General features: G+C 42.2%; 2 protein-coding genes and 2 pseudogenes across 8 annotated transcripts in view; 2 read left to right on the top strand and 2 right to left on the bottom strand.

The window, feature by feature from the left end:
* Window positions 1-4,105, top strand: part of LOC115103303 (UDP-N-acetylglucosamine transporter-like) — a 28,609-nt gene extending 24,504 nt beyond the window's left edge. For 5 of the 6 annotated variants that reach the window (XM_029624166.2, XM_029624168.2, XM_029624165.2 and 2 more), the window contains 2 exons: window positions 2,430-2,563; window positions 2,880-4,105. In XM_029624166.2, the coding sequence (XP_029480026.1) occupies window positions 2,430-2,563; window positions 2,880-3,006 (261 nt within the window). In that variant the 3' untranslated portion in view covers window positions 3,007-4,105. The remainder of the gene's footprint in view (window positions 1-2,429; window positions 2,564-2,879) is intronic. The other variant, XM_029624170.2, reaches the window with a different exon arrangement.
* A 2,022-nt stretch (window positions 4,106-6,127) lies between these two features.
* Window positions 6,128-10,735, bottom strand: LOC115103304 (protein FAM78B-like; annotated as a pseudogene).
* Window positions 10,313-16,940, top strand: LOC115103305 (UMP-CMP kinase-like; annotated as a pseudogene).
* A 1,881-nt stretch (window positions 16,941-18,821) lies between these two features.
* LOC115103302 (B-cell lymphoma 6 protein homolog) lies at window positions 18,822-24,451 on the bottom strand. 2 transcript variants are annotated; one of them, XM_029624163.2, is made up of 8 exons: window positions 24,409-24,451; window positions 22,443-22,614; window positions 22,107-22,328; window positions 20,929-21,929; window positions 20,650-20,817; window positions 20,356-20,486; window positions 20,137-20,274; window positions 18,822-19,880 (listed from the first exon to the last, which is right to left on the bottom strand). In XM_029624163.2, the coding sequence occupies exons 1-8, from the start codon at window positions 24,437-24,439 to the stop codon at window positions 19,737-19,739; spliced, it is 2,007 nt and encodes a 668-aa protein (XP_029480023.1). In that variant the 5' UTR covers window positions 24,440-24,451; the 3' UTR covers window positions 18,822-19,736. The 2 variants fall into 2 exon arrangements, with proteins under 2 accessions (XP_029480023.1, XP_029480024.1); XM_029624164.1 differs by lacking the exon at window positions 24,409-24,451 and adding an exon at window positions 23,512-24,362.
* Between the last annotated feature and the right edge of the window lie 1,246 nt (window positions 24,452-25,697).

Below are 25,697 nucleotides of genomic sequence, written 5' to 3'. Positions count from 1 at the left end.
CGCTTTTCTGATGTCCAGAAGTTATTTTCGGTCATAAGAGACGGTAGCAGCAACATTACATACACAATCAGTTAAAAAATAAGTTACACAAAATGCAAAACAACTAACAAAATTGCACAATTGGTTGGGAGAATGTAAAACATAAGCCATGTTCTTCGGCGCCATCTTTTCAATACAGCTAGCCTTCAACATATTGTTATAGCCTACATATTCTTACCTCTTTGTTGATTGATATCCATTGAATTGTGTCCATTTTCTGTTTTAGAAAGATTTTGCACAAATGTGAAAAGATAGATGGTATCATCATAAAACAATATCAATGTAAATCATACAAGGGACAAACCTTTCCTTTTCAGTTAAGTACCTGCTGTCCTTTCAAATTCAAATCCAAATGTTTCAGTTGGGCTGTTAGGTTCCTGCAAGAACCCCACCAACTAAAGAGGTTCCTTGATGAACCCCACCTCCTATGGGGTTCTTGGAATAACCTTTTGGGGGCCATTTTCAGTGCCGAGAACCCTAAGGTTCTTCAAAGAACTTTGAGGATGTCAAAAGAACCCTTGTTTTTAGAGTGTAGTGTATGCTAATTTTTAGAGTTGTAGTGTAGGCTACCTTTGATTTCTTTATATTATAAACTTTTTTTCCTTTGACTGGATGTATTCAGTGCAGTATTTACCCTAACATTGAGCTTATGAATAATGGTATAATATATGCTTTTAATTTAGGCTATAGGCTACATGTTGTCTTTATTGTTCTGTTGAGCAATTGTGCACCTGGCCTCTCCGTTGCCATGGCTATTCCTCTTAAATCTGGTGGAGTCCCAGGAAAAGACAGACTACAAACTATTGTTGGACAATTATTTAGACTTATTTTCTTTAGTTTACTAATATCCTATTGGAGGGGAGATGCATGCTTGCTCTTGCTTGCTGAATGTAAAATAGGCTACAGCATTTACGGGCGGGAAGTTGGAAAGGAGAAGCCTATATTTTCCTATAGTAGGCCTAGGCCTAGATTAACACCGGGCTACATCATGACAAAATAGGCCTACACCATATGAGTGGCCTGCTAATGTACCTTTCTGAACGTTCTAAACTGTCGAGTATAGACCCACACTGATCCAAATGGCTGTATAAACAGCCTTAAACTGTAGGCTTATGCAGTTATTTTGGCCTGAAACAAAACAGGACTGTTATTCAAGTTAGCCTACATCACTGCAGTGTACAGACTATGGACAATACTTGCATATTCACTTAATAACAATAATTGATTCCTCATTGCACTGTGTTGTTGTAGCCCAGGTATAATACTTTTGTTGTCTAAAAACGTAGGCTAAGGACTAATCATTAGTGGAGCTTTGCATACCCAGGGACCACAGAGCGCAGCCTGTGGGAACTGACTACAGATCTGCCGTTTCATAATCTGGTCATTTATTTTTCTAGCACGTTGATAGGTAAATATTTAGCCGATAGTCTTAATATTTACCTAGTGAATGCCTAATATCTAGCTAATATTTAGCTTCTTACTTTGGCTACAAGTCACTAGCCTCTCTTATCCAAGCGGTTCACATGCGCAACAGGCTATATAGGCTGCAAGCCTCTCCCAAATAGGCAATTCCTTGTGAAATTCCCAGGAAACACTTTAGGCTACAAAAGCTTTTTTTCTACTAGGCCTAATAGTTTATTCAGGGAAAGAAGCAGGTTTGCTCTTGCTAATTGCTGAATGTAAAACAGGCCTACAGCATGTCAGGGAAAGTTGAGGAGGGAAAGTGCATTGTGTGATCACTTTTGGCCGGTTATGATAACATTGTTGCACTGATGCATTGCAAATAGTTGCACAGGACATGTAGAGATGAGCACAGAGAAAAAGAAGACCCAAAATAATTAAATCACTTGCAAACCACTCCTAATGTTATTATCACAACATAACTAGTCTACTGGTAGGTCTAACTAATGTTATTATCACAACAGAACTAACTTACTGGTAGGTCTAACTAATGTTATTATCACAACAGAACTAGCCTACTGGTAGGTCTAACTAATGTTATTATCACAACAGAACTAGCCTACTGGTAGGTCTAACTAATGTTATTATCACAGACGGAACTAACCTACTGGTAGGTCTAACTCACGTTATTATCACAACAGAACTACTAGTAGGTCTAGTTAACGTTAGCGAAATTGAATTAAATAAATATAAAATTACACTTACACTTGTATACTTGACTTGTATACTCTATAAATTGACTCCTTCAAATAATTGACTCTGGTAAGTTTGCCACCCTCACTCTGCAAAAATGAGGTGTACCCCCCTGTGTGTGAGGTGTATACTTTTGTTTCAGAGTAAATTTGTTTAAGGCTACCAAGAAACACTGATTTAGCCCACTGCAGTACAGGGTTAAATCCATGTCATCTCTGTGTTGCTTGTGTTTCCAGGCTCTGGGTGGGTTGGTCATAGCAGCAGTCATTAAGTATGCAGACAACATCCTGAAGGGGTTTGCCACCTCACTCTCCATCATCCTGTCAACACTCATATCCTACTTCTGGTTGGTGGACTTCGACCCCACCAGGTACACATACGCACACACACCCACACTTTGATAAATCATCTGGCCAGGTCCATCTTGGGTAAAAGGTTCATAATCTCAACAGAATTCCTGATAAAATACAGATGAGAATACGAAAAGAGAGCTGAATTAATATGAAAACGCCCTGAATATAAATGTTCTGTCTATAACTCTAACAACCTCTGATCAATCTCTCTCTCTTTCTCTCTCTCTTTCTCTCTCTCTCTCTGTGTCTCTCTTTCTCTCTCTTTCTCTCTCTGTCTCTCTTTCTCTGTCTTTCTCTGTCTCTCTCTCTCTGTCTCTCTCTCTCTCTCTCCAGTGTGTTCTTCCTAGGAGCAGTGCTGGTCCTTGCTGCCACCTTCCTGTATGGCTATGAGGCTGAGGCCTGCCACCAGCCACAGCAGAGTCTAGATTGGAGACCCACCACCAGCCATAGCAGAGTTTAGATTGGAGACCCACCACCTGCCATAGCAGAGTTTAGACTGGAGACTCACCACCAGCTATAGCAGAGTTTAGATTGGAGACCCACCACCTGCCATAGCAGAGTTTAGATTGGAGACCCACCACCTGCCATAGGTTGCTGAGGAGGACGAGCACAACTTCTGAATAAAGAGTGTAGACAGAAGTAGTCCTGCGATGTTTAGCGCTCAAAATAGATAGGAGTCGCCTGAAACGGAATGTCTGAGACCGCCAACACAGACTGGGTTTTGTTTGTCCAATCAAGATAGAGGGCAACATCCGACAATGACTATTTAGCATTTACTAAGCTTTTTATTGAAATTCAAAGTGATTTATGATGCATGGGGGTAAAAATGGTACAACGCTCTCCCCATAGTGAATCCATCAAGTTTGACTCGAACAGGCTCATGAATGTGACTTCTTCACAGTTAACACTCTCATGCATTTCACGCACGCACGCACACACACACACACACACACACACAGGCCCATTCATCGAGCTGAAGCTGTTATGATGCCTATGAAGGGTTATGCTCACCTTTGATCCCTCACCTCCTTTCATCTCAGGGGTGATCATGGAATCACCAAAGCATGGAATCATGGGAAAACAGGGACGTTACAGGTATCAACAAAAATGTTTGGATAAATCCAAGAATTCACTGACAACGTTAGTTTGAGATAAATATTCAATTTTTATATATTTGATCATGTTTTTATGTATTTGGGGAATAAGGGAGTATGAATGTATTTTATGGGTACTGATGGTCAATAAGACCAAGGGCATTCAAATGAATTGAATGCCTCACACGTTACAAAGCCCCTCCTCATTTGTCTTTGAGTGACAGCTCCACCTAGTGGGAGTGTTGGGCCATAGCACATTTACTGCAGAGGGGAGGGGTTGAGACGAATGATTAGAGATGCTGGATGTCTTTTTATTGGGGACAAGGAGGAAAAGGATTAAAGGAAGGAATGCTTTGAACTTTCTGCTCATTTCCGGACATTCAGATCCAGTTGCTGATGTTTGTGTGCATAAATTGCCTTTCATGCAACAACAGAAATTAATAATTAAAGAGATCAAATGTGAAACATGGGTCTAAACAGATGTTTTGTATTGACACATCCAGTATGTATGTATGTATGTATGTATGTATGTATGTATGTATGTGTGTTGTTTCCTCTAGGCATGAAATCACAAAGCAGGATTTATTGATGAGCAAAGAGGTAATAAATTGTTGGAAGTTTCACAACAACTGGGTCATTGGGCACCAAATGGAACAAAACAGGCTAAAGACAGGGTGAGACTGCCCAAATGTTTGTGTTGCAAAGCATCCTGCTACGTTGTGCCCTAATGAAGGCGACCCTGCTTCCTATGGTGTCAAGTTTAGACAAACCAAAACAGTCTCTATAACAACAGATCACTGAATATGTTTGGTGCCTAGTCAGAGCTGCATAAACTGTGTTCATATATAATCTATTTTCATTTCTTTGTGTATCTAACATGGAAATAGCGTCCATCTTACCCAAGAATGACAATTGTGAATGTGGCTAGAAAAAGATTCAGTTTAATCAATGGACAGCAGCCATTTTGGGGAAATGACGAAAGCCATCATTGTGAAAAATACCTCCACCCTGTGTTTCCTAATCATTTATCCACCTACAGTACCAGTCAAAAGTTTGGACACACCTACTCATTCAAGGGTTTTTCTTTATTTTACTATTTTCTACATTGTAGAATAACAGGGAAGACATCAACACAATGAAATAACACATATGGAATCATGTAGTCACCAAAAAAGTGTTAAACAAATCCAAATATATTTTATATTCTTCAAAGTAGCCACCATTTGCCTTGATGATAGCTTTGCACAATCTTGGCATTCTCTCAACTAGCTTCATGAGGTAGTCACCTGGAAAGCATTTCAATTAACAGGTGTGCCTTGTTAAAAGTTAATTTGTGGAATTTCTTTCCTTCTTCATGCGTTTCAGCCAATTGGTTGTGTTGTGACAAGGTAGGGGTGGTATACAGAAGATAGCCCTATTTGGCAAAATGCCAAGTCCATATTATGGCAAGAACAACTCAAATAAGCAAAGAGAAATGACAGTCCATTACTTTAAGACATGAAGGTCAGTCAATACGGAAAATATCAAGAAGTTTGAAAGTTTATTCAAATGCAGTCGCAAAAACCATCAGGCGCTATGATGAAACTGGCTCTCATGAGGACCGCCACACGAAAGAAAGGCCCAGAGTAACAGACACATCTCAACATCACATGTTCAGAGGAGACTGTGTAAATCAAGCCTTCGTGGTCGAATTGCTGCAAAGAAGCCACTACTAAAGGACACCAATAAGAAGAAGAGACTTGCTTGGGCCAAAAAACATGAGCAGTGGACATTAGACCGGTGAAAATCTGTCTTTTGGTCTGAATTGTCCAAATTTGAGATTTTTGGTTCCAACCTCCGTGTCTTTGTGAGACGCAGAGTAGGTGAACGGATGATCTCCGCATGTGTGGTTCCCACCATGAAGCATGGAGGAGGAGGTGTGATGGTGTGGGGGGGTGCTTTGCTGGTGATACTCTCTGTGATTTATTTAGAATTCAAGGCATACTTAACCAGCATGGCTACCACAGAATTCTGCAGTGATACGCCATCCCATCTGGTTTGTGCTTAGTGGGACTATCATTTGTTTTTCAACAGGACAAGGACCCAACACACCAGGCTGTGTAAGGGCTATTTGGGCAATATGGAGAGTAACGGAGTGCTATATCAGATAACCTGGCTTCCACAATCACCTGAACTCAACCCAATTGAGATGGTTTGGGATGAGTTGGACCGCAGAGTGAAGGACAAGCAGCCAACAAGTGTTCAGCATATGTGGTAACTCCTTCAAGAGTGTTGGAAAAGCCTTCCAGGTGAAGTTGGTTGAGAGAATGTCAAGAGTGTGCAAAGCTGTCATCAAGGCAAAGGGTGGCTACTTCAAAGAATCTCAAATATATTTTGATTTGTTTAACACTTTCTTGCTTACTACATGATTCCATGTGTTATTTCATAGTTTTGATGTCTTCACTATTATTCTACAATGTAGAAAATAGTTTAAAAAATAAAGAAAAACCCTTGCATGATTAGGTGTGTCCAAACTTTTGACTGGTACTTTTTTTTATGTCACTCAACAGTCCCTCTGTGTTTGCATAGTCTTGGAGTGGAGAGAAATTCAGGGATTGTGACATGTGGAGAGGAGAGAGAATGATGGAGTGATGGGAGGGAGAGAAATAGATGGACAGACAGATGGGAAGGTGTGGACTGAACCTGGTGAGGAGCATAGATGGAGAATGAATCATGTGACATTGTGTAATATGATAGGGACACCTCTGAATAAACCCAATACCAGCCCAGACTACTGCCTTAATAGTGTACTGTGGGACTATGGCCCAATCCCAAATAAACCCCTATCCCCTCACCCAAGACACTTTGAGTATATCGGAATGGATTGTAAAGATAAGCAATATGGGTAGTGGCAAAGGTTGGACTTAGACTTGGACATTCATGTTTGTACGTGTAGATACTCAACTGACACGAGAAAACCCACACCTTTAACCCGTCCGTCCATGTTCTATGTTTCTATTTGAATGGATAAACATGGCGTGTTTCAATAAGACTACAATCAGCCCATTTCTTTGTAGAACTTTATGCCAAGTCGGTGTTCTTAATACAATCTGATTGATGTGAGTTAATCTTAAACTAACAGAAGATTTATATAATATGATTTGACTCATAATTAAATCTAACGATGTGTTCTTAAAATGTTGTATGAGCGTTAAAGGCTGTTATATCCATAATTGGCACTGAGGAGATTTTCCAGCTTGCAGGATTTCATGGCCAATGTAAGAAGTTCCATTCAATATCCTTAATGTGATGAGCTTATATAAAATGGTATTCTTATTCCAGTCGTAGACCGTTTTCTTTCTCATGCAATAAGATCTACAGTAGGATGCAGTTCTGTGTCCAGTCCACCTCAATGAAACTTCAATAGCTCTGTCCCTTTCTGTCCAATGGATACAACTCTAATTCAGGACTGTGGCCGTCCAAAAACAGTCCAACTTAATCAAATGCTGATGCAGTTTTGAGCCTGCACTTAAAACCAGTCTAGCTCTGTAAATTTCCGCTGTGCCAATTCCAATGCAGTCCAGTCCAGAGAAAACACCTATACTGTTTCACAATTTCTTATCATCCATTGAACCCTGACAGTAGTAGGTATGAGTGAAGAGCTGACATCTTGGCAAGATAACTCATAATTTCCCCGCTTTGCGATGGTCCACACTTCCTCATTACCGTGAACCAATCACATCTCTTTTTTCTCAGTCTTTTCGACCTTATTTGGGCGGTATGACCACTAGGGGCGCCCCTCTGCGGGGCCTCCACATCAGCACTTGGGCGTCGTTGGCATTGGGTCGTCCCAGGGCGTTGGAGAGGATTGGCTCCTGATAGTTGAGGATGTGGGGCTGCTCCTGGTGAGGACGGCCCACTAGGGAGGCCCGGGAGCCAAGGGGCATGTCAGGGTCCACGGCGATGTCCACCCGCATCCGCCACCGCACCGTCTGCAGCACAATGCGCTCCTGGGAAGTGAAAAAATTATATTCGTAAAAGTTAACTTGCATCACAGGAGGTTGGTGGCGCCTTAATTGGGGAGAACGGGCTCGTGGTAATGACTGGAGCGGAATAGGTGGAACGGTATCAAATACATCAAACACATGATTTCCAAGTGTTTGATGCCTTTCCATTAGCTCTGTTCCGGCCATTATTATGAGCCATTCTCCCTTTAGCAGGATCCACTGAGTCTTGTATAGCAACTGTCATGTAATACGCTGCAGCCCAAAGAGCTTTACAGTTACCACACAGAGAAGTGTTTTGCAATATGTAGCCTACATTGATTACCCCCGGACCAAGGCTGCACTGGGCTAGGACAGAAATGAACAGCCCTGGGGGTACAGTCCAAAACGTGTTTGTCAGATGGTTTCAGACCTCAAAGGTGGTCATATGTTGGGATGAGTCCACATTGCACACAATTTTTTGGGTTGATCAAACTAATTAGATGGTGCTAATCATTCCCATGCATTTGGGATTGAGGAACGTATTGTTGGATCCATAGAACTGATTGTGTGGGATGTGGATTTATCTCGAGATTAGACCACTTTAGAGGTTGGAAAAAGTGAACTATACCTTTTAAGATAATGAAACAAAAACTAAACAGAGCAGTTCATAAAGTCCAAGGAAGTCCATGTTCTGAAGCCTACAGTACCTTGGTGACAGAGTTGATGGCAACCAGCCAGGTGATGAAGCTCTGGTCTCGGGTGATGTGTGACAGCATGGCTGTGTTGCTGTTGCTGATGGGCACGGCCCAGGTCACACTGGGGTAGAAGTTGTCATTCATGCTGACCGTGAGGCGCGACGGCTTGGACGTGGGGCCCGTGAGGGTGACAGTCTCGGTGGTATTGCCGTACCAGGGTAGCTGACCCCGTCCGAGTCGCTGATGGCCTTGACCCGGCCCTCGCGGAGCTCCGGTAACTCCCAGCTGGACCTTTGGTAGTGGATGAAGAGTTTATATTATTATATCATATCTGGCTTACAAAACAGTATAACAGTTTATGATAATGATACATCACAATAGCCTCGCTTAATGGACTATGTTAATAGTAGCCTAGGAAATGTACAGCTGCTAGAATTTCACTCACACCAACGGATGCATATAGACAGAACAGCTCACATTATGTGACCGACTGGGTACCAAACCTGGATCGTCTGGCCAGTGACTCAAGACATTAGCCCACTGAACTAAAGTCTATTGTGTGTGTGTGAGAGAGAAAGTGAGAAAGAGTCCGAGTCAGTCAGATTGAATGATTACTGATTGGTGACAGCTCAGAACTTACATGCCAATGTCACCATAAGTATTGTAGAACTCCATTTGAGTACAAGCCTGGATCCAACCCACCACCCAGGTCTCATTGCGGGGCACCGGAGGCATTACGATCCCGGCTGAGGCCCTGAAATATGGTGTCTTATACCGCAGCACTATAGGCGAGTTCTCCTCTATCACCGTTGGGCACTGGTCAATGGAGGCCGATACCTCATAGACTACAATGTTCTCCCTTCTAATGCGCGGCTTGCAGGCGATGCTCTGGATACAGCCCATGGTGCTGGCAAGTAGCAGAGTAAGCAGAACAAGAGACGGAGGGAGGAGATGATACCTGACCAGTATGTACATCAGTCCCTCTCGGATTCCAGCGAGCTTGTAAATCAAGATTAATATTTCAATTGCCCATCACTGATGCAGTCAAACGGCTTAAGAAAACGAAATATGTTAATCATTTTGAATATAAACACAGAACCAACATTCGAAATCAAATCAATACTGCAGTTGTTTTCAAGCATTTTTTCGCGCCGGGAAAATGGAACGTAAAGTACAAGGTACGAGCAGAACGAAGAGTGGGGGGAAGGTACACTGAACAGCTCCCCCACCACCTTCCCCCGATATGACTGTTGAGTGCCGCACTGCCCTTGGTGCTTATCCCTAGAAACTGCAATTCGGCATTCTTCGGGCTGCTGCTTCCTCGCTTCGAGTCCGTCGCCCCCTTCCTTTTCGAGTCCACGCGTCCGGCTGCAGGTCGGTGCCCTTTGATCCTGCTCTTTCGGCTCGGCGTTGTCATGTCAGTGGCGACGGGACAGCTGGTGAGTCAATGGGGGTGTTGGGGTGCCTTTGTTTGGATGGCTTGCATAGCCCTGCTTTTGGTACGGCGCCCTCAAAGAAGATTGTCTTGTTCGGCACAACAAGAAGACTTTAGCTCATGTCCTTCCTAAACCCGATGATAGTAGGCTAGTTATAGCCTAACAGTCTATATGAAACAACGAAACAGCGCGTGGCATGCTATGGTGCCCTGTCGAGCCAACAACGCGAGGCTATTTCAATGTTTTCTTCTTGCCATTCTTGAGATCAAGGATGAGGGAAGCTCGCATCATGAATGGTGCATTATGAATGGTGAGAGAAAGCAGCCAGAACTGCACAAACGTGCCCGGGACTTCCTGTGATACCCAGCCGCTCATTTATCCCTTAAATGTTTTGGTGACACGAATCATCCATGTCTTTCTCCGTCGACCGATTAACCATTATCCGTCCAACTCCCTCGCTTGGTAGAGCATCATTTCTTCGAGGACGGTCGCTGTTCAGTTAGGCTAGGTGCTGATGCTGGGAGGATAGACAGCGACAACCAGTGAGGAAGAGGCGTACACCAGACCCCTGCGTTGAAAAAACAAGTATACATAGACGTGGTTAACACCCCATGGACACTCCTGTGCTGCCATTGGTTGGCAACGTCAACAGTTGGAAGTGGTGTTGGCTTCTGCAGACTTCCCACTGACGTTCATAAACAGGTAATTCAACCTGTTCTGCCGACTATTGATCGGCTATTGTTTTCGGTTTATGAGTTTCCGTTTATTGAGTAGCTTATCTGCGAAGGTCTGGAGCGATGTGTACAGGGCTGCGACCGTCGCTTTGATCGACATGAAGAAGGCGCAGGTTGTGTTCGTGTTAGGCGGACCTGGCTCGGGCAAAGGAACCCAGTGCGTCAGAATCGTTGAGGTATGAGACGGACCATGATCATTTGACAGGGCATTGAGTTGTGTTAGGAAATAAACCACTAATACATTTTAGGGGGTTGTGGAAATTTATGTCCAGTGGAGACCAGCTGAATGTATCGACTTCCGGTTCTTGTCCTCTAAATGTACCCTACTCATTATGCTAGCTAGTTAGCATAGCCACGTATGGAAGAAGGAGCAGTTACCAGTATAACTATGCCAGGACCACACTAGCTAACTAGCTATGTGAGCAATGAATAATCATTATATATATTTTTCCATCATTACACTTTCGACTAGCTAACTAGCTATGGATAAAAGTTATTCCTGAATACATGAAAGAGGGGTATAGTAGCTGCTTTTAATCAGTTTCCCAGGTACTATAACTTCGATAAACAACCAGAAATAATCACAATCTATTGTTTGGGGTTTTTGTGTCAATTATAACATGTTTCTAGCTTATCTTTTTTTTAAAATAATAAGTTATTTAGCTGGCTAACTCATTGATTCTGTTTTGCAGTTTACCCCTCAATAATTCAAAGTGGGCTATAGTTAGTTCACCAACGAGAGACCGAGGCTAGCTAGCTTGTTATGTAAAACAGCAATGACTTCTATTCTAATCAGTAGCTAGTGTTTTCATGTCTTACATTGAACACTCGGTGCCTCTGTTGAGAAAAGGATGGAATGTGTTTACGGTGGTCGGCTTCTAACTACATACGGAGTAGCCTATGCACCGCTATTGGCGTCATGCGGATGTGTAGTGTACATCTTATCATGTTCAGCTGCCGTGCAATTCACTTTATGTTACGGTATTTTTTTAATCACCTGCTCTACCCCTCCATCCAACGGGGCCCTTGAACAGGGAGGCATGAGAAATCAAGGCAGATGTCTGTCTGTCTGTCTGGGTGGTGTTTTGCATCAATAGATAAACTCAAGCAAATATTTAGTGTCTAATACTGATATTCAGCAGACCTCCTTTGGCTTTCTTCTGTGACAAGTTGTTTCATGCATTTTCCAACTACTTTGATAGTTTGACATATCAGGGATTGGCATTAAGGGTTGTCCTATTGCCCCGGGCAAGTGACCTGGGCAGTTGTGCAAGTTGAGCCTTCTCTGTGGTTGTACCATTGAGCTGGCAATTCATTTCTCTCTCCTGATAACAGCCAGATAGTCTGATCTTTCTGGTTCCTCCCCTGTGTAGGTGAAAATAGCTTCTTAAATTTTTCGGGCATGTGATCATAATCTTTGGGCAACCTAAAAATATTCCTGACGTGTCTTTAAGCTCTTAATGTGCTCTTAAAGCTCCCTGCCCTATATTCATAATTTAGGGCTGTGGCCAAATGAGTTTGAGCAAGCATCCTGTCCCAGCATGAAATAACACGAACCCACGTGTAGTGTCCATTCATTCAGCACAATAATAGTTAAAGGGCACTAGTGATGCTGTCTCGTCTCTCCCTAAACCCCTCCCCTGCTTTCAGAGTCAATGGAGCACAGCGACTCACTGTTGAACAATAACCATCTAGGCATATGCCATGTGACTCCTTTATATTTATTCTCTGCTTAGGACATTGTTACTATTGCACTCCTTTTAAAGGATCTACATTACTCCCGGACAATTTCATTCTCATAACCCAATTGATTCCTTAACAAATTAGGCTAGCTAAATTGTTAGGAAAGACTCTATGAGGAGATTTAAGGTTACTAAAGTTCCTATTTAGATTAGAATGATCAACAGAATTTGAATATATTTGTTATTTCTGTAATACACATGATTTCTAGTGTTTGTGACACTGAAGGTGTGTGTTGATGGTCACCAGACTTGATGCTGAATGTTATGGATTATTCTCATATCTGTTGATAGTGGTTGACGCCAAACGGAATGTATAAGGACAGAGAACACACTGATTATTCCCTGTTGTATTGTGTTGATGACATTCTGCGAACACTGTGATTATGTAGCAGCTGACAGCACTGCCTTTAGTTTTGACTTCCTACAAGCCACTGGGGCTGGTGTTTACAGAACATTTGGTTAACATTTGATGCTGTCTGATTAGCATATACACTACCAATCAAAAGGTTTACAACACCTAACGTTACTCATTCAAGTGTTTCTCTCATTAAAGGATGACTATTTGAAGAATCTCAAATATAAAATATATTTTGATATGTTTAACACTTTTTGGTTACTACATGATTCCATGTGTTATTTCATAGTTTAGATGTCTTCACTATTTTTCTACAATGTAGAAATTTGTAAAAAATAAAGAAAAACCTTTGAATGAGTAGTTGTTCTAAAACTTTTGACTGGTAGTGTAAATGCCCGTCTCCAGGAGGCTGTTGTTTACAGAACGTTTGGTGCTGTCTGATTAGGATGTAAGGGCCTGTCTCCGGGAGGCTGTTGTTTACAGAACGTTTGGTGCTGTCTGATTAGGATGTAAGGGCCTGTCTCCAGGAGGCAGGTGTTTACAGAACGTTTGGTGCTGTCTGATTAGGATGTAAGGGCCTGTCTCCAGGAGGCTGTTGTTTACAGAACGTTTGGTGCTGTCTGATTAGGATGTAAGGGCCTGTTTCCAGGAGGCTGTTGTTTACAGAACGTTTGGTGCTGTCTGATTAGGATGTAAGGGCCTGTCTCCAAGAGGCAGGTGTTTACAGAACGTTTGGTGCTGTCTGATTAGGATATAAGGGCCTGTCTCCAAGAGGCAGGTGTTTACAGAACGTTTGGTGCTGTCTGATTAGGATGTAAGGGCCTGTCTCCAAGAGGCAGGTGTTTACAGAACGTTTGGTGCTGTCTGATTAGGATGTAAGGGCCTGTCTCCAGGAGGCTGTTGTTTACAGAACGTTTGGTGCTGTCTGATTAGGATGTAAGGGCCTGCTCAGAAGAGGCCTTTTAGACATTTTCTCTGCTTCTTCGTTGGTTGAACAGTGTCCCCCTGTTGCAACTTGTACTAAACCAGATAGATTTTTGATTGACTTTACCAACGAGTGCTCTCCTTTGTGTTCACCTGGACATTCCTATTACAATACAAGTACACACATGTTTTTGTCCCATTGTTCTCCACAAGCGGTTGAATCAGTAAATATTATTATTAGAGGAGTGCACTGTGTTGTTTTGGTTAAGGCTGGCATTAACCCTTTGTGTTTTTCCTAGAGCTACGGTTACACTCATCTGTTTGCCGGAGACCTGCTGAGGTCTGAACGGAGCCGAGAGGGCTCAGAGTTCGGACAGCTCATCGATAACCACATTAAGGATGGCAAGATAGTCCCCTTCGAGATCACCATTAAATTACTCAAGAAGGTATGCACCAACTCCAGGTACCTAAGACTACAGGGTTTGTGTTAACTGTTGACGTTCAGTAAGCTGGCAGTTAGCATTACTATTAGCTTAGATAATATGGAGTAGCACTGTACAGGCATTTTGGTCTGAGTACTGAAATAGTCTCTGTCATTGCTCCATAGGCTGAATTAATCCTTGCGTCACCCTTAAAGGGATAGTTCACCCAGTGAGGTCTACAGGTGGTGTGTAATAAATACTTTTTAGACATAAAAATGTCTGACTTCGATTTGGAGAAGAATATCCCTTTAACTTTCAATTTCCTTTGTCCTCAGGCCATGGAGGAGACCAGAAAGTTAGACGAGAAGAAGATCCACTTCCTCATCGACGGCTTCCCCGAAACGAAGAAAACCTCCATGGGTGGACCACCATCATGGATGGGGAGGCTGACGTCAAATTTGTGCTTTTCTTCGACTGCAGCAATGAGGTAATAATACAGCATTGGGGGCAAGGATCTCCAAGAGGAAGGGGAGGGGGCGAACAAGGAGGGGCAACATATCAGATATGACACATTTGGAGTACGACTTTTATTTCTGAAAGTTGCCTCCGAGTGTGAATGTCTTTATTGCTTGGCTGACAGTGTAATCTTTATCCTGAGAGCTCTGTTTTTGTTTGTCTACAGGTCTGTATCGACAGATGTGTAGAAAGAGGGAAAGAGCAGCGGGCGCACCGATGACAACAGAGCGAGCCTGGAGAAAAGGTAGCTTCCAAACGCTAAAGCTTTCCATGATCACTGACCTTTGACCTTTTTAACATGAACTGGACCTCTCAAAAGGAGACACGGCTCTTGCTCTTTAAAAAAAGTGTTCTTATAAAGCGTCATATGTTGAAATAGCTCTGCCATTTCCCGGTTTCTAAAATTCTAATTTCAGTTAATGCGACACAACAAGCAATGTATAGTGTAGAGAATCATCATGCTATCTAAACCTCTGTGAAATATAGTTTGTCACCAAAAATATCATATTTTCAGCAGTTTTAAGGTGATGTACAAAACCGAAAGTAATATCAAGCAAAAACTAAACGAGGCGAAAGCATAGAAATATTTCATATAGAACAGATCTATTGTGAATCAGACTTGCTTGTAATGAGTGACAGATCTATAACTCACATTTCTATCTGCAATCAGTCAGGTTGTACACAACTACATAATGCACCTTTAATAATAGTGAAAAAACGTTGACGGGCGTTGCTTTTGAGATTGCGATTTTCAGTTCCACCTTGACTCCTCACCCTTAAAAGTAATACACCCTGGAGCATGTTTTAGCTTGGCTGTATGTACTTGGGTCTCCTCTAAGTCCTGGGCGCTTGTCAGCCCTGTTTCTGAGCCTTCGTTTCCTCCCCTGAAGGATCCAGACCTACCTGCAGTCAACACGGCCCATCATCTCACTATATGAGAAACAGGGCAAGGTGCGCACTGTGGATGCCTCGTACAGTGTGGACAAGGTAAGCAACAGGAGTATTGTCACGATCGTTTAGAGATGAATTGGACCAAGGTGAAGCGTGGTAGGCGTACATTTTACTTTTATTTAAAATGACACCGAAAAAAACAACAAAACGTAAAGCTACATGCAGTGCAGAAAGCAACTACACACAAACAAGATTCCACAACTAAAGGTGGAAAAAAAGGCTGCCTAAGTACGATCCCCAATCAGAGACCACGATAAACAGCTGCCTCTGATTGGGAACCATACTAGGCCAACAAAGAAATAGAAACATATATTTGCCCACCCAAGTCACACCCTGACCTAACCAAATAGAGAATAAACCAGGCTCTCTAAGGTCAGGGCGTGACAAGTATACAGCACTGCGCCATTGCAGTCCCACATGATGTGCATTTGGAACACACTCCGTAGTACACACTCTGTAGTACACACTAAGTAGTATACACTCATTCACTATGATCTTATAATTCAGTAAGAATTCCCTCAATCTGAGATGTTTCTTTCCCTATTGGTTGTCTCTCTGTTCCCTTGCACCCTCCGGAGGGCAACCACACACTTGTCCCCAGGCGATTGCACATGTACAAAAACACAAACATGAATTTGGTTTTCTCTAATGCATCTCTTTCCCTCCTTCTCTGTTTCAGGTGTTTGCCAATGTCAAAACCATCCTGGACAAGGAGATTTGAAATTCCACACACTACCAACAACTACCATTCACGGCTACTTTTAGCTACAGCAACAATATACTTAGTTTATTTCCATTCATTGCATTTTTTTTGGGGGGGCTATTTTGTGTGTGTGTGTGTGTGTGTGTTAGAGTGAATGAGATGCTCTGCTCTGGGCCTTTGTATAGGGACAAGACTATTAGAATTTCTCTGCTCTGCGAGGTGCTTGTTTTTGTTGTCAAGCAGAGGCATATACAGTACAGTATGTTTACAAAATTACATTTTCTGTGATAAAATCTCTGTACATCATTGTCAGCGGAAACCTAGACAAGCACATGGTTTTTTCACAGACCAACCACTTCTCTGGACTAGATGGAGAAGGATCATGAAGAAAAGGACGGACGGAGGGGGAAAGAGAGCCTCTGCTAATCAATTTAGATAAACACTGTTGTCTTATGGGCTTCCCCTGTATACTAATAAAACATAGAAAACAACTGTTTCATGTTGAAAGAAATATGAACTAAGGTCATGGAGAAACAAGCAACCTTGATTGCAGTGGTACAAATTTGTGGATTAAACTGGCATGACAATGATATTGGTTACAGCACATACGGTGTTGGACCAGTTTGAAATTTAAACTGGGCTTAGTCCTAAATTTAAACTCTTTATCTGTGAGTGTGCATCACTGCACATTAAATATTATTTGGTGTTCTGCACATGAAAGATTATTTGGTGTTCTGCACATGAAAGATTATTTGGTGTTCTGCACATGAAAGATTATTTGGTGTTCTGCACATTAAATATTTGGTGTTCTGCACATTAAATATTATTTGGTGTTCTCCAGAATGCTGAAATACTGAGTGTCTTTGTGGTCCTATGTAAGGTGACTGAAAATGTCTAGTCCAATAGATACCTAGTTCTCCATGATCACTTGGCTCTGGCTTTATGCGTCACTACAAAAGAGCACAAAGATCAGCTCTCGACTGAAGTTTTTGTTGTGTGTTATTTGTTTAATCATTGATTACACAACAAAGGAAAAAAGTACCAGTTTTGTTGAATCTGAGTATGTTACCATGTAAAGTGGGAGAAAAAGTTAATGACAGACAAACCAAATATACCTCCCTCTCGTGTCTGTCTGTTTGTACTTCATTTTTCTTTGACAGGTGAGTACTTACTGACGGACCCACTCAAACTGATAATTCCACACTCACAGACAGAAGATCACACTATCTCAAGGCTGTATCAGTGTCTCTCAACAGTTTGCTGGCGGTCCCTGAGACTCTAATTTGGTCAGTTCTCTTTAATGTAAGTGGTTCCTGAGGAGAAAAGACCATAGCTTGCTGATCCCTGACATGAAAGAGACCATTGCTTTTAAGTCCCTGGTACAAAAAAGATTTGACAAAGTCTTCCTGGAACAATATAATTCTTCCTCACTGAGATTTTGATATCTGTAACTATATTTACGACCTATTTATTTTGTTTCTGCCACAAGCCTTAAACGGTTATTGTGCTGTCAGTGAAAAACTTTGCCATACAGACCAAACTCATGTCACAGAAATGATTCAACATCGTTTACATTCCTTATTATTTCAGCCAAGCTTGCTTGTGTGTTATAGTTTAATTTGATGAGAATTTCATTATGCAATTAAATATATAAACAGCCAGCAGAGTAAGTATTATGTGGCAGTGGGCAGTTACACTGTACCTACCCATGGAACTCTACATTGTAGATACTGGTCTGTACAGATAGGAATCACTCCCATGTCAGTGAACCAATAAGCCAGCAGAGGGCAGACTGACTACTATTGATTGGCTAGTGTTGTGAAATGCCACGTCGTCGCCATTCTTACTTTATTAGTTATTTTAGTTTTTCATGTAAATGTCCACTTTTAAAGTGTCACATTCACATACTATTCAGTGAATTAGTTAATTGAATTACATATTGTGATTCCTTGACTCTCTAGCATACCACCACTTCTGTTATTTGTGTTCAAGGAAAATGTCCATTGAGTGTTCTTCATAAACGTGTCATTATTTTTTGCTTTTTCAACTGTGTGGCCAAATATTAACAGAATATATCCAAATGAACTTTATTTAGTCAAAACAAAATGAAAGCAGTGTTGTCTATCTGTAAATGATCAAGGAGGAACCCCCCCCACCCCCACCACAGGGATGCTGGCCCATGTTGGCTCCAATGATTCTCACAGCTGTGTCAAGTTGGCTGAACGTTCTTTAGGTGGTGGACCATTCTTGATACACACAGGAAACTGTTGAGCATGAAAAACCCAGGAGCGTTGCAGTTCTTGACACAATCCAAAGTCACTTCAATTTTTGTCTTGCCTATTCCCTCTCTGAATGGCACATGTACACAAATGTCTCAAGGGTTAAACATCCTTCTTTAACCTGTCTCCTCCCCTTCATCTACACTGATTGAAGTGGATTTAACAAGTGACATAAATAAGGGATCGTAGCTTTCACCTGGATTCTCCTGGTCAGTTATGTTATGGAAAGAGCAGGTGTCCTGAATGTTGTGTACACTCAGTGTGTGTCATTCTGTCTCATACTGTGGTTAATCCTCTGGGGAAGTTGATGGTATTTTATTGCCATCTGATGCCTTTGAGTGTGTCATTCTATGGTTGATGCAAACCTACACTGACTATAAGACCATGATATGATTACGGGACAGAAGATAGTAATTTATAATTAGTGTTGTTATGTGCATTTTCACATTGACAAATGTATGTTTTCATAATACATTCCTTTAATTATATTTCACATAAAGCTCTGCAGTTTACAAAGACAAATGTTGATAACATTCCTGAGGACTTGTAGCTTGAGACCTGGTGTACTTACAGCTTGTGGCTTGAGACAAAAAGCAGACAAAACAAATACAGTACAAAGTGCTGACGTGGGACATTGTGCTAATGAACAGAAAATCGGACAACTCAGTGTAAAGCACCTTGAATACATTGCGTATTGCATGTCTATGTATCTGTGTCGGATAATATATTATTTTGACCAAACGACAGATACAATGACAATCTTTCACTAGGTAGAAAGACATAAAAAACCATCTGTACCTTAGTAATGCAGACATATACTCTGCCAGCAGAGGGAAATCTGGGTAGGTAGTACATTATATATTCACAATATTAAGATAAGAAACTACAAAGAACTGGGTAATATATTATCTATTGTCCAGCTGAACATGCCCCCATATACTATCTATAACATAACTGTACCAATGGAACAGTGTTTCTCAATATGAATGAAAGTGTGTCGTACAGTTTTCTAGAAGACGACTGTCGTTCAACTGAAAACATTCAGGAAAAAAGTTGTACTTAACTGAAAACATTAAGAAAACATTATTACCCGAAAAGAATTCATATTACAAAATTCTAATTTTCAAAATGTATATTCCAATACAGGACATTTCACAAGATCTTAAAACACATTTATACACCATACATATTAGATTTATATACAAACACAGAGTAAAAGGGCTATAAACGATATGAAATATTCACATTTGGAGGAAACCTGTCTGCCAGTGCCAACAAACACAACAATCACTGACAGCGTGGTACTATGACAACGTGTTCCTAAAACAACGTAAAAATTGCCAGCAAATCACACTCCATCGTCCCAGTGTCCATTTAGCAGGCCTTGGCCAAGCCAATGAGCATGTCCTTGTTCGCCTGGCGGTACTGAGCCTTAGTGTTGGTGACCGCGCCGTGCTTCTGACGGAGATGCAGCCTCAACTGGCTCTTGTGGCGAAAGTGAAGGTCACATTTCTCGCACTGAGGAAGAAAAAGAATGAACGCAATGAGTCACTAATTGAATCAAACTGCCTCTCAATGGGTTCATTCATACATTAAACGCAGGATTAGCAGGAGGACAAAGGCTATAGCCACTATGCATTTAAGCGGAGGCCCTGGGTCCTCAGTTTAGGCTATTGATAGGCAGTCACAGGAAGCCAGGAATGGGATTAGAGGAAGCAGTCCAAATTAACCAGATACACACTGGGCCATGTGAAGGGAAAGACAAGGTGCTTACGTGGTATGGCTTTTCTCCTGTGTGGATCCGTAAGTGGCTCTTGAGGGTCTGAAGATGGCGGAAGTGCGTCCCACAGATCTCACAGGGATAAGGCTTCTCCCCTGTATGGATCAGCACATGGGCCCGGAGGTGAGCTACCTAGGAACGAAATACATAATTATATATGAATGATATATTTGTCCTTCATGAGTGAATGACAGCTCATAGCGGTTTCCTCACCTGTACGAAGCAAGAGCCACACGTTTCACACTTGTACGGCTTCTCTCCCGAGTGGATGCGGGTGTGGGTCTTGAGGTTGGCCGGCCGGTTGAACTGAGCGCCGCAGATGTTACAGCGGTATGGTTTCTCTCCTGGAATACAAGAGGCATAAAGAAACCATGACACTGATGCCACCCAGAACCCTGTAAATACACTGTTCTTAGTCATACTATTAGATCCCACTTCTGAAGACAACATAATGACCTTATTAGTTTGACAGGACAGATATGAGTTAAGATGTAACAGAAGTCTTACCAGTGTGGACAGTCTTGTGGCTGGCAAGGTTCCCTTTGTAACGGAATGCAGCCTGGCATCGGTCACACTTGTATGGCTTATCAGCATGGACCTGGAGCATGTGTCCTTTCAGGGAGTCCGCTTCCGCAAACTTTGCATCGCACTCGTTGCAGAAGTAGGAACCATTCTCTGCAACGGAAGTATTGAGATTTAGTCAATGAAAAGTGTAATAGCATGAATGGAACTATACTGCATTAACATTTATTGAATCGGCCCCACTCATTGAAACACACTACTCACCACCGCTTGAGTCGGAGTACTCAGAGTGCAGCTCATTGGTGTCCTCTCCCGTGTAGGACCTAGGGGAGTGGGAACACACCTCCAGGTGCTGAGGGGCGTCCGTACCACAGGAGGAGCATCTCTGCTGCCTAACGCTGCGATGGCTGGCCTGTGGCACAAGGACCTCTTCCCAATGCTCGTTGACCATCTCTCCAGTCTGGAGTTCTTCAACGGATCCCTCTGATCCACTGGTCCTGTAGCGGCCCTGCGGAGGAGAGCAGTCCCCAGCCTCAACACTCCCTACCTGGGACTCATCCTCCTTCTCCCCAGAGGTCTGGTTCATAACGATAAACTTGTACTTCTTCCAGTTGCGGGCCTTGGGCTCCTGGGAGCAGCCGGATGGCTGGGTCAGGGACGGGACTGTGTTCCTGCTGCAGCCACTGGACTCAGTGGGGGAGTTGGGTTGGCAGTCAGAACGAAGAGGGCTCTGAGGACTGCAGATCACCCCTTTGGTGCAGCCTGGGGACAGGCTGAGGGAGTTGGGCTGTGGGTGCTGGTTCCTGTCCTCCTCCATGGGGGAGGCCCCTCTGTGTTCAGGCCCCTGGAGGCTCCCAAGTGGCCCCGTCTGACGGCTGGAGCAGGGGAGAGGGCAGATGGTCGTAACTGAGGAGGATGAGGAGTCGGATGACAAAGGGTGGTGTATGATGGTGGTCTCTGTGCGATTCAAGGTAGAGCAGAGTTTCTGAAAGATGGCGCCCCCTTTGGGAATGTCACTGACATTACAGGCATCTGACATTTTTCTGATGGGGATGTGTTTTCCGTGGACGTGATGGGAGCTACCTGAAGCATTGATACCACTGAATACACTGGGGCAGTAGCTCCTCCAGTCTCTGAGGGGAGATATGGATGTGTGACTGGGGCTGGTCGCCACCCTATCCAGAACCCTGAAAGCAGGGAGGTCCTGAGAGAGATGCATCGGGCTGGCCAGTACCTCCTCTCTCTGCAGACTCACAGACTGCTCTCTAAAAGGGAAGGAAGTAAGGAACAGCAACCATTTAGTTCCAAACTGATACTATTCACATGGGAATAAGAACAATAGGGCCTGGAAATATTCCCAGAACTAACCAGGAAAGGTTCCATGTACTAGTAGGCTACAGACCAAGAATAAATAGATGAGCAATTATGCATTTTTTCCGTACCTGGACTTGATGAACCTGCGACAGGTGTCCACCACATGTTCCATCTGGAGGTAAGAGGCTGTGTTCATGGTAACCAGAACGAGGCTGTCCTTCAGGGTCAGGGTGGAGGTGTACATGAAGTCCAGCAGGATGGCAAAACCATCAGGGTCAACTTCAGGGTCCAAGCTGATGGCACTCAGGTTACTCTTCAGGGGGTCCGTGAATATGGAGTAAAAAAGTCCACTATAAAAAAATATTTAAAAAAATTATGATTATGCCCCTTCTCTCACAATGACAATCCTATAGCACAAGAAGGATGATTGGCCTAAAAAAAATGGTAATTGGTCTGGAACGTACCTGCAAGCCACGAGGACCGTCTTGTGAGCGCAGAAGTGCTGACCGTCAATCTGGATAGTGACGTCCGTCAGGATATTTCTGCTGCGGAGGCGGTTGAAGTTGAGCAGAACATCACCGGCATGGCGGGTGAATTGAATGCAGCCATCTGCCAATGAGGCCATGGTGTCAGAATCTGAGGAAACGTGGGAAATACCTTGTAAATTATAGACAATCTGCCAAACACAGATTGTGAGAGTTGCAGGATGATTTTAACATAAAGTAAGCAAAGTTATTTCTTTTGATTTTATTTAAATATGTAATATTCTATATATGAGGATATGGCACTATCATTCTATTCCCATTGATGTTGGCAAGTCAGAAATATTTCCTCAATAGGTGGCGCCATTTCAAAGTCCAACAAAGTAAAAAATAATTTGGGGAACGTGGACCACGTTTCTGCGAGTGAGACTACAGACTGATATTACTAACCATGTCAACTACTATAGGGTATAGACTGCATCTTGGAGGCATTGAACTGGTGTTCATAACATAGTGACAAGCCATGATTGTGGGAGTGGGAAAGTAGACTTGTACAGGCTACAGTGAACAAGTTAGGCTATTTGTTTGTGCACATTGCAGGTTACATATTGCTGTTAGACCTACCTAAAACAATAAGCTTAAAAATAAAACATTTGTACTTTAAGAAATTGTGAGTTTTACTCTACTACAAATGTTTTACTATAAGCTACATTACTTAGAAACAGTTTGAGAAAAGCACACGTTTAAAACCAATATCATCCGTTAATAGCCCGTAATAACATCTGCTAAACACGTGTATGTAACCAATCATATTCGGTTATGACCGATTTGCTTTTGGCATATATCCAAGCCCACGAATACAGACGGCACCTCAAGAGGAGCCCGAGTTTCGCGCTTGGAACGTGTCTCGCATTGAGTACATTCCGTCTTGGGTGCGCACAGATTAGGTTGCTTCTAAATAGGCTTCCTGCTTTTCGATAGGTCTAGAAGTGGAAAGCCACCTTGTTTAACCCATGACATTTCACACTGGTTAGACCCAATTTATTTTTACCTTGAAAAGAGTACTCCAAAAAAATGTGAATATGGCAAAGTAGACCTATGCGTAAAATAGGGTGTAGAATTTTATGAGTTTCAAATGCATGTGCACATAGGCCTACACATTGCTCCCTATAAATTTAGTACAAAATTAATAGGCAGTTATTGATAATAACATTCCATGAAAACAGATCAAGAATGTACATCTGCGTCAACATTTTGTTAGACTTGTTTTTGACTCACTACCGATCGTTAACGTTTTCGACAGTTTAGCAGTCGAAATCTACCAGCGAAATGAAAGCACCACAAGAGAGGAAAACAGTGCGCAAAGCTGGAAAGTAGTACGCAGTGATCTAACCAGACTGGCTCGCCCTGTTGCGCTACTTTTCTTGCTATTCGTTTACTGATATTTAACGACTATTACAGATAAATACTTTTTGAGAATATTAAATTCATACTACCCGGAAATATTACTTTGATTAACTATATAACCCAAATGTAATCTTTCTGTACAGTAGGATAGCCTACAAACCAACTGCACATTAAGACTAATATATTATCTCGCGATAATATCTATATATTCGATAAACCAACATGATCAAAAAGTGAGAGCATAGGCAATGAAAATATATATAGTTTCGCAATGAAAGACGAACTTCCGAGTACATTTCTCACATACATGCTGCTTAAGCAGAGGAGATACTAAACTACCTGACCATGCATCAAGCATAAACATCAGCAAAAAGTCTAGTAACTGCAGTCTAAGAAACCCCACTGTTCACAAAACGAAAGAAAACAAGTATTTTTAAGTATTTAAATTTGATCAATAAAGCCAATGAGCCACAACGCATGTCTACCACTACAAGTATAACTTCTGGTATAATACTGTCAAATAATGGGGGGGAAAAATCACCTTGTAAAACTTTCCTGGAAACTTCGTGCATCACCAGTTCTGAGAATGCCGTTCTAAGAAACTCAAGGGCTTAATTCTCGGAATTCTACCAGAGGGCCATACCATTATCAAAACAGTGAGGATCGTACATGATGTTGTGGGTTTCGTTTTATCGTCATTACAGGAAATATATTTGGATATTCAATTCAGACAGTAAATTACACACAATATACTATTGATTCAGATTCGAAAATAAACGGTGATATGGATTTGAAATATGACAACTATTTTATTCTTGCTCTATTCTCCCTCTAAAGTGGAACTGTCAAAATACAAGGTCACCTGACCATTATGTAGACCTCGAAGAATTTGAGCTCGTTCACGAGGCTAGACACGAGCACGGTCTGCGCATGAGCATTTGATCTATAAATCAGGCGATAGGTGGCTTGTTGTTAGATACTTGTTTTTACTTTTACGCGTAATCCTACCACTAATAATTGTGGACGAGCATCGTCAGACCTGACTTTGTTGACTTCGTCACGTTCAGCTATCGACCTGGGATTTTAAAACATTTTCCGTGCACTTTTGTGTGAAAGTGCGAGTGATTACATTAATTTTGTATTTTGGGGGACTCAATAATGAACGTTATAATCGTTGATGGTTGCGCATGCTAGACTTTGGAAATAGAAAAGCACCACAATGGCAAGCAATGTCAAACGTTGTAAGTTAATTGGACTCTGTGTTTATAGTAATAGTTCATAGTAAGCGCAGGCAAAAATATGTTGTGAAGAATTGCCTTTACAGAAATAACCACCTAAAGGCGTGCGTAAAACTCTTGCGCAAGAGCTCCAACGGCAGCAATGGTTTATGCGCTATAGTAATGCGCACGGCTCTGTGTGATTTATCTATGTATTATTGAATTATTGATTATTTACTTTATTTACTTAATCCTGGTTATTTACTGGTACTTTTACATGAGTTGTTGACATTATCCCCTTGCACCCTCAAATCATCCCTTTAAAGGACAACAGCCTGTCCAGTAGGCAGCTTGAACCACGAAATGAGGTGTGAACTTTCACCTGTGTTTATGCTATTTCATCTATTCAACTCAGTGGAAGCTGCTGAGGGGAGGAAGGCTCATAGTAATTCCTGGAATGGAGTCAATTGAATGGTATCATTCACCAGACGTGCTACCTGTCCCAGACCTGCTGTTTTCAACTCTCTAGAGACAGCAGGAGCGGTAGAGATACTCTCAATGATCGGCTATGAAAAGCCAACTGACATTTACTCCTGATGTGCTGACCTGTTGC

Source organism: Oncorhynchus nerka, linkage group LG20 (assembly GCF_034236695.1).
Source record: "Oncorhynchus nerka isolate Pitt River linkage group LG20, Oner_Uvic_2.0, whole genome shotgun sequence".
Taxonomy (NCBI): Eukaryota; Metazoa; Chordata; class Actinopteri; order Salmoniformes; family Salmonidae; genus Oncorhynchus; species Oncorhynchus nerka.
The sequence above is the reverse complement of the archived record's forward strand: the minus strand, read 5'-3'. Positions and strand labels throughout refer to the sequence as shown.

Coding starts and splice junctions, on each gene's coding strand:
- LOC115103302 (XM_029624163.2), bottom strand. CDS start 24,439: ATGCACGAAGTTTCCAGGAAAGTTTTACAAG. Junction 21,930..22,106: donor CGCAGGTTCATCAAGTCCAG/GTACGGAAAAAA, acceptor CTTCCCTTTTAG/AGAGCAGTCTGTGAGTCTGC. Junction 20,818..20,928: donor GTACTCCGACTCAAGCGGTG/GTGAGTAGTGTG, acceptor CTTCCGTTGCAG/AGAATGGTTCCTACTTCTGC.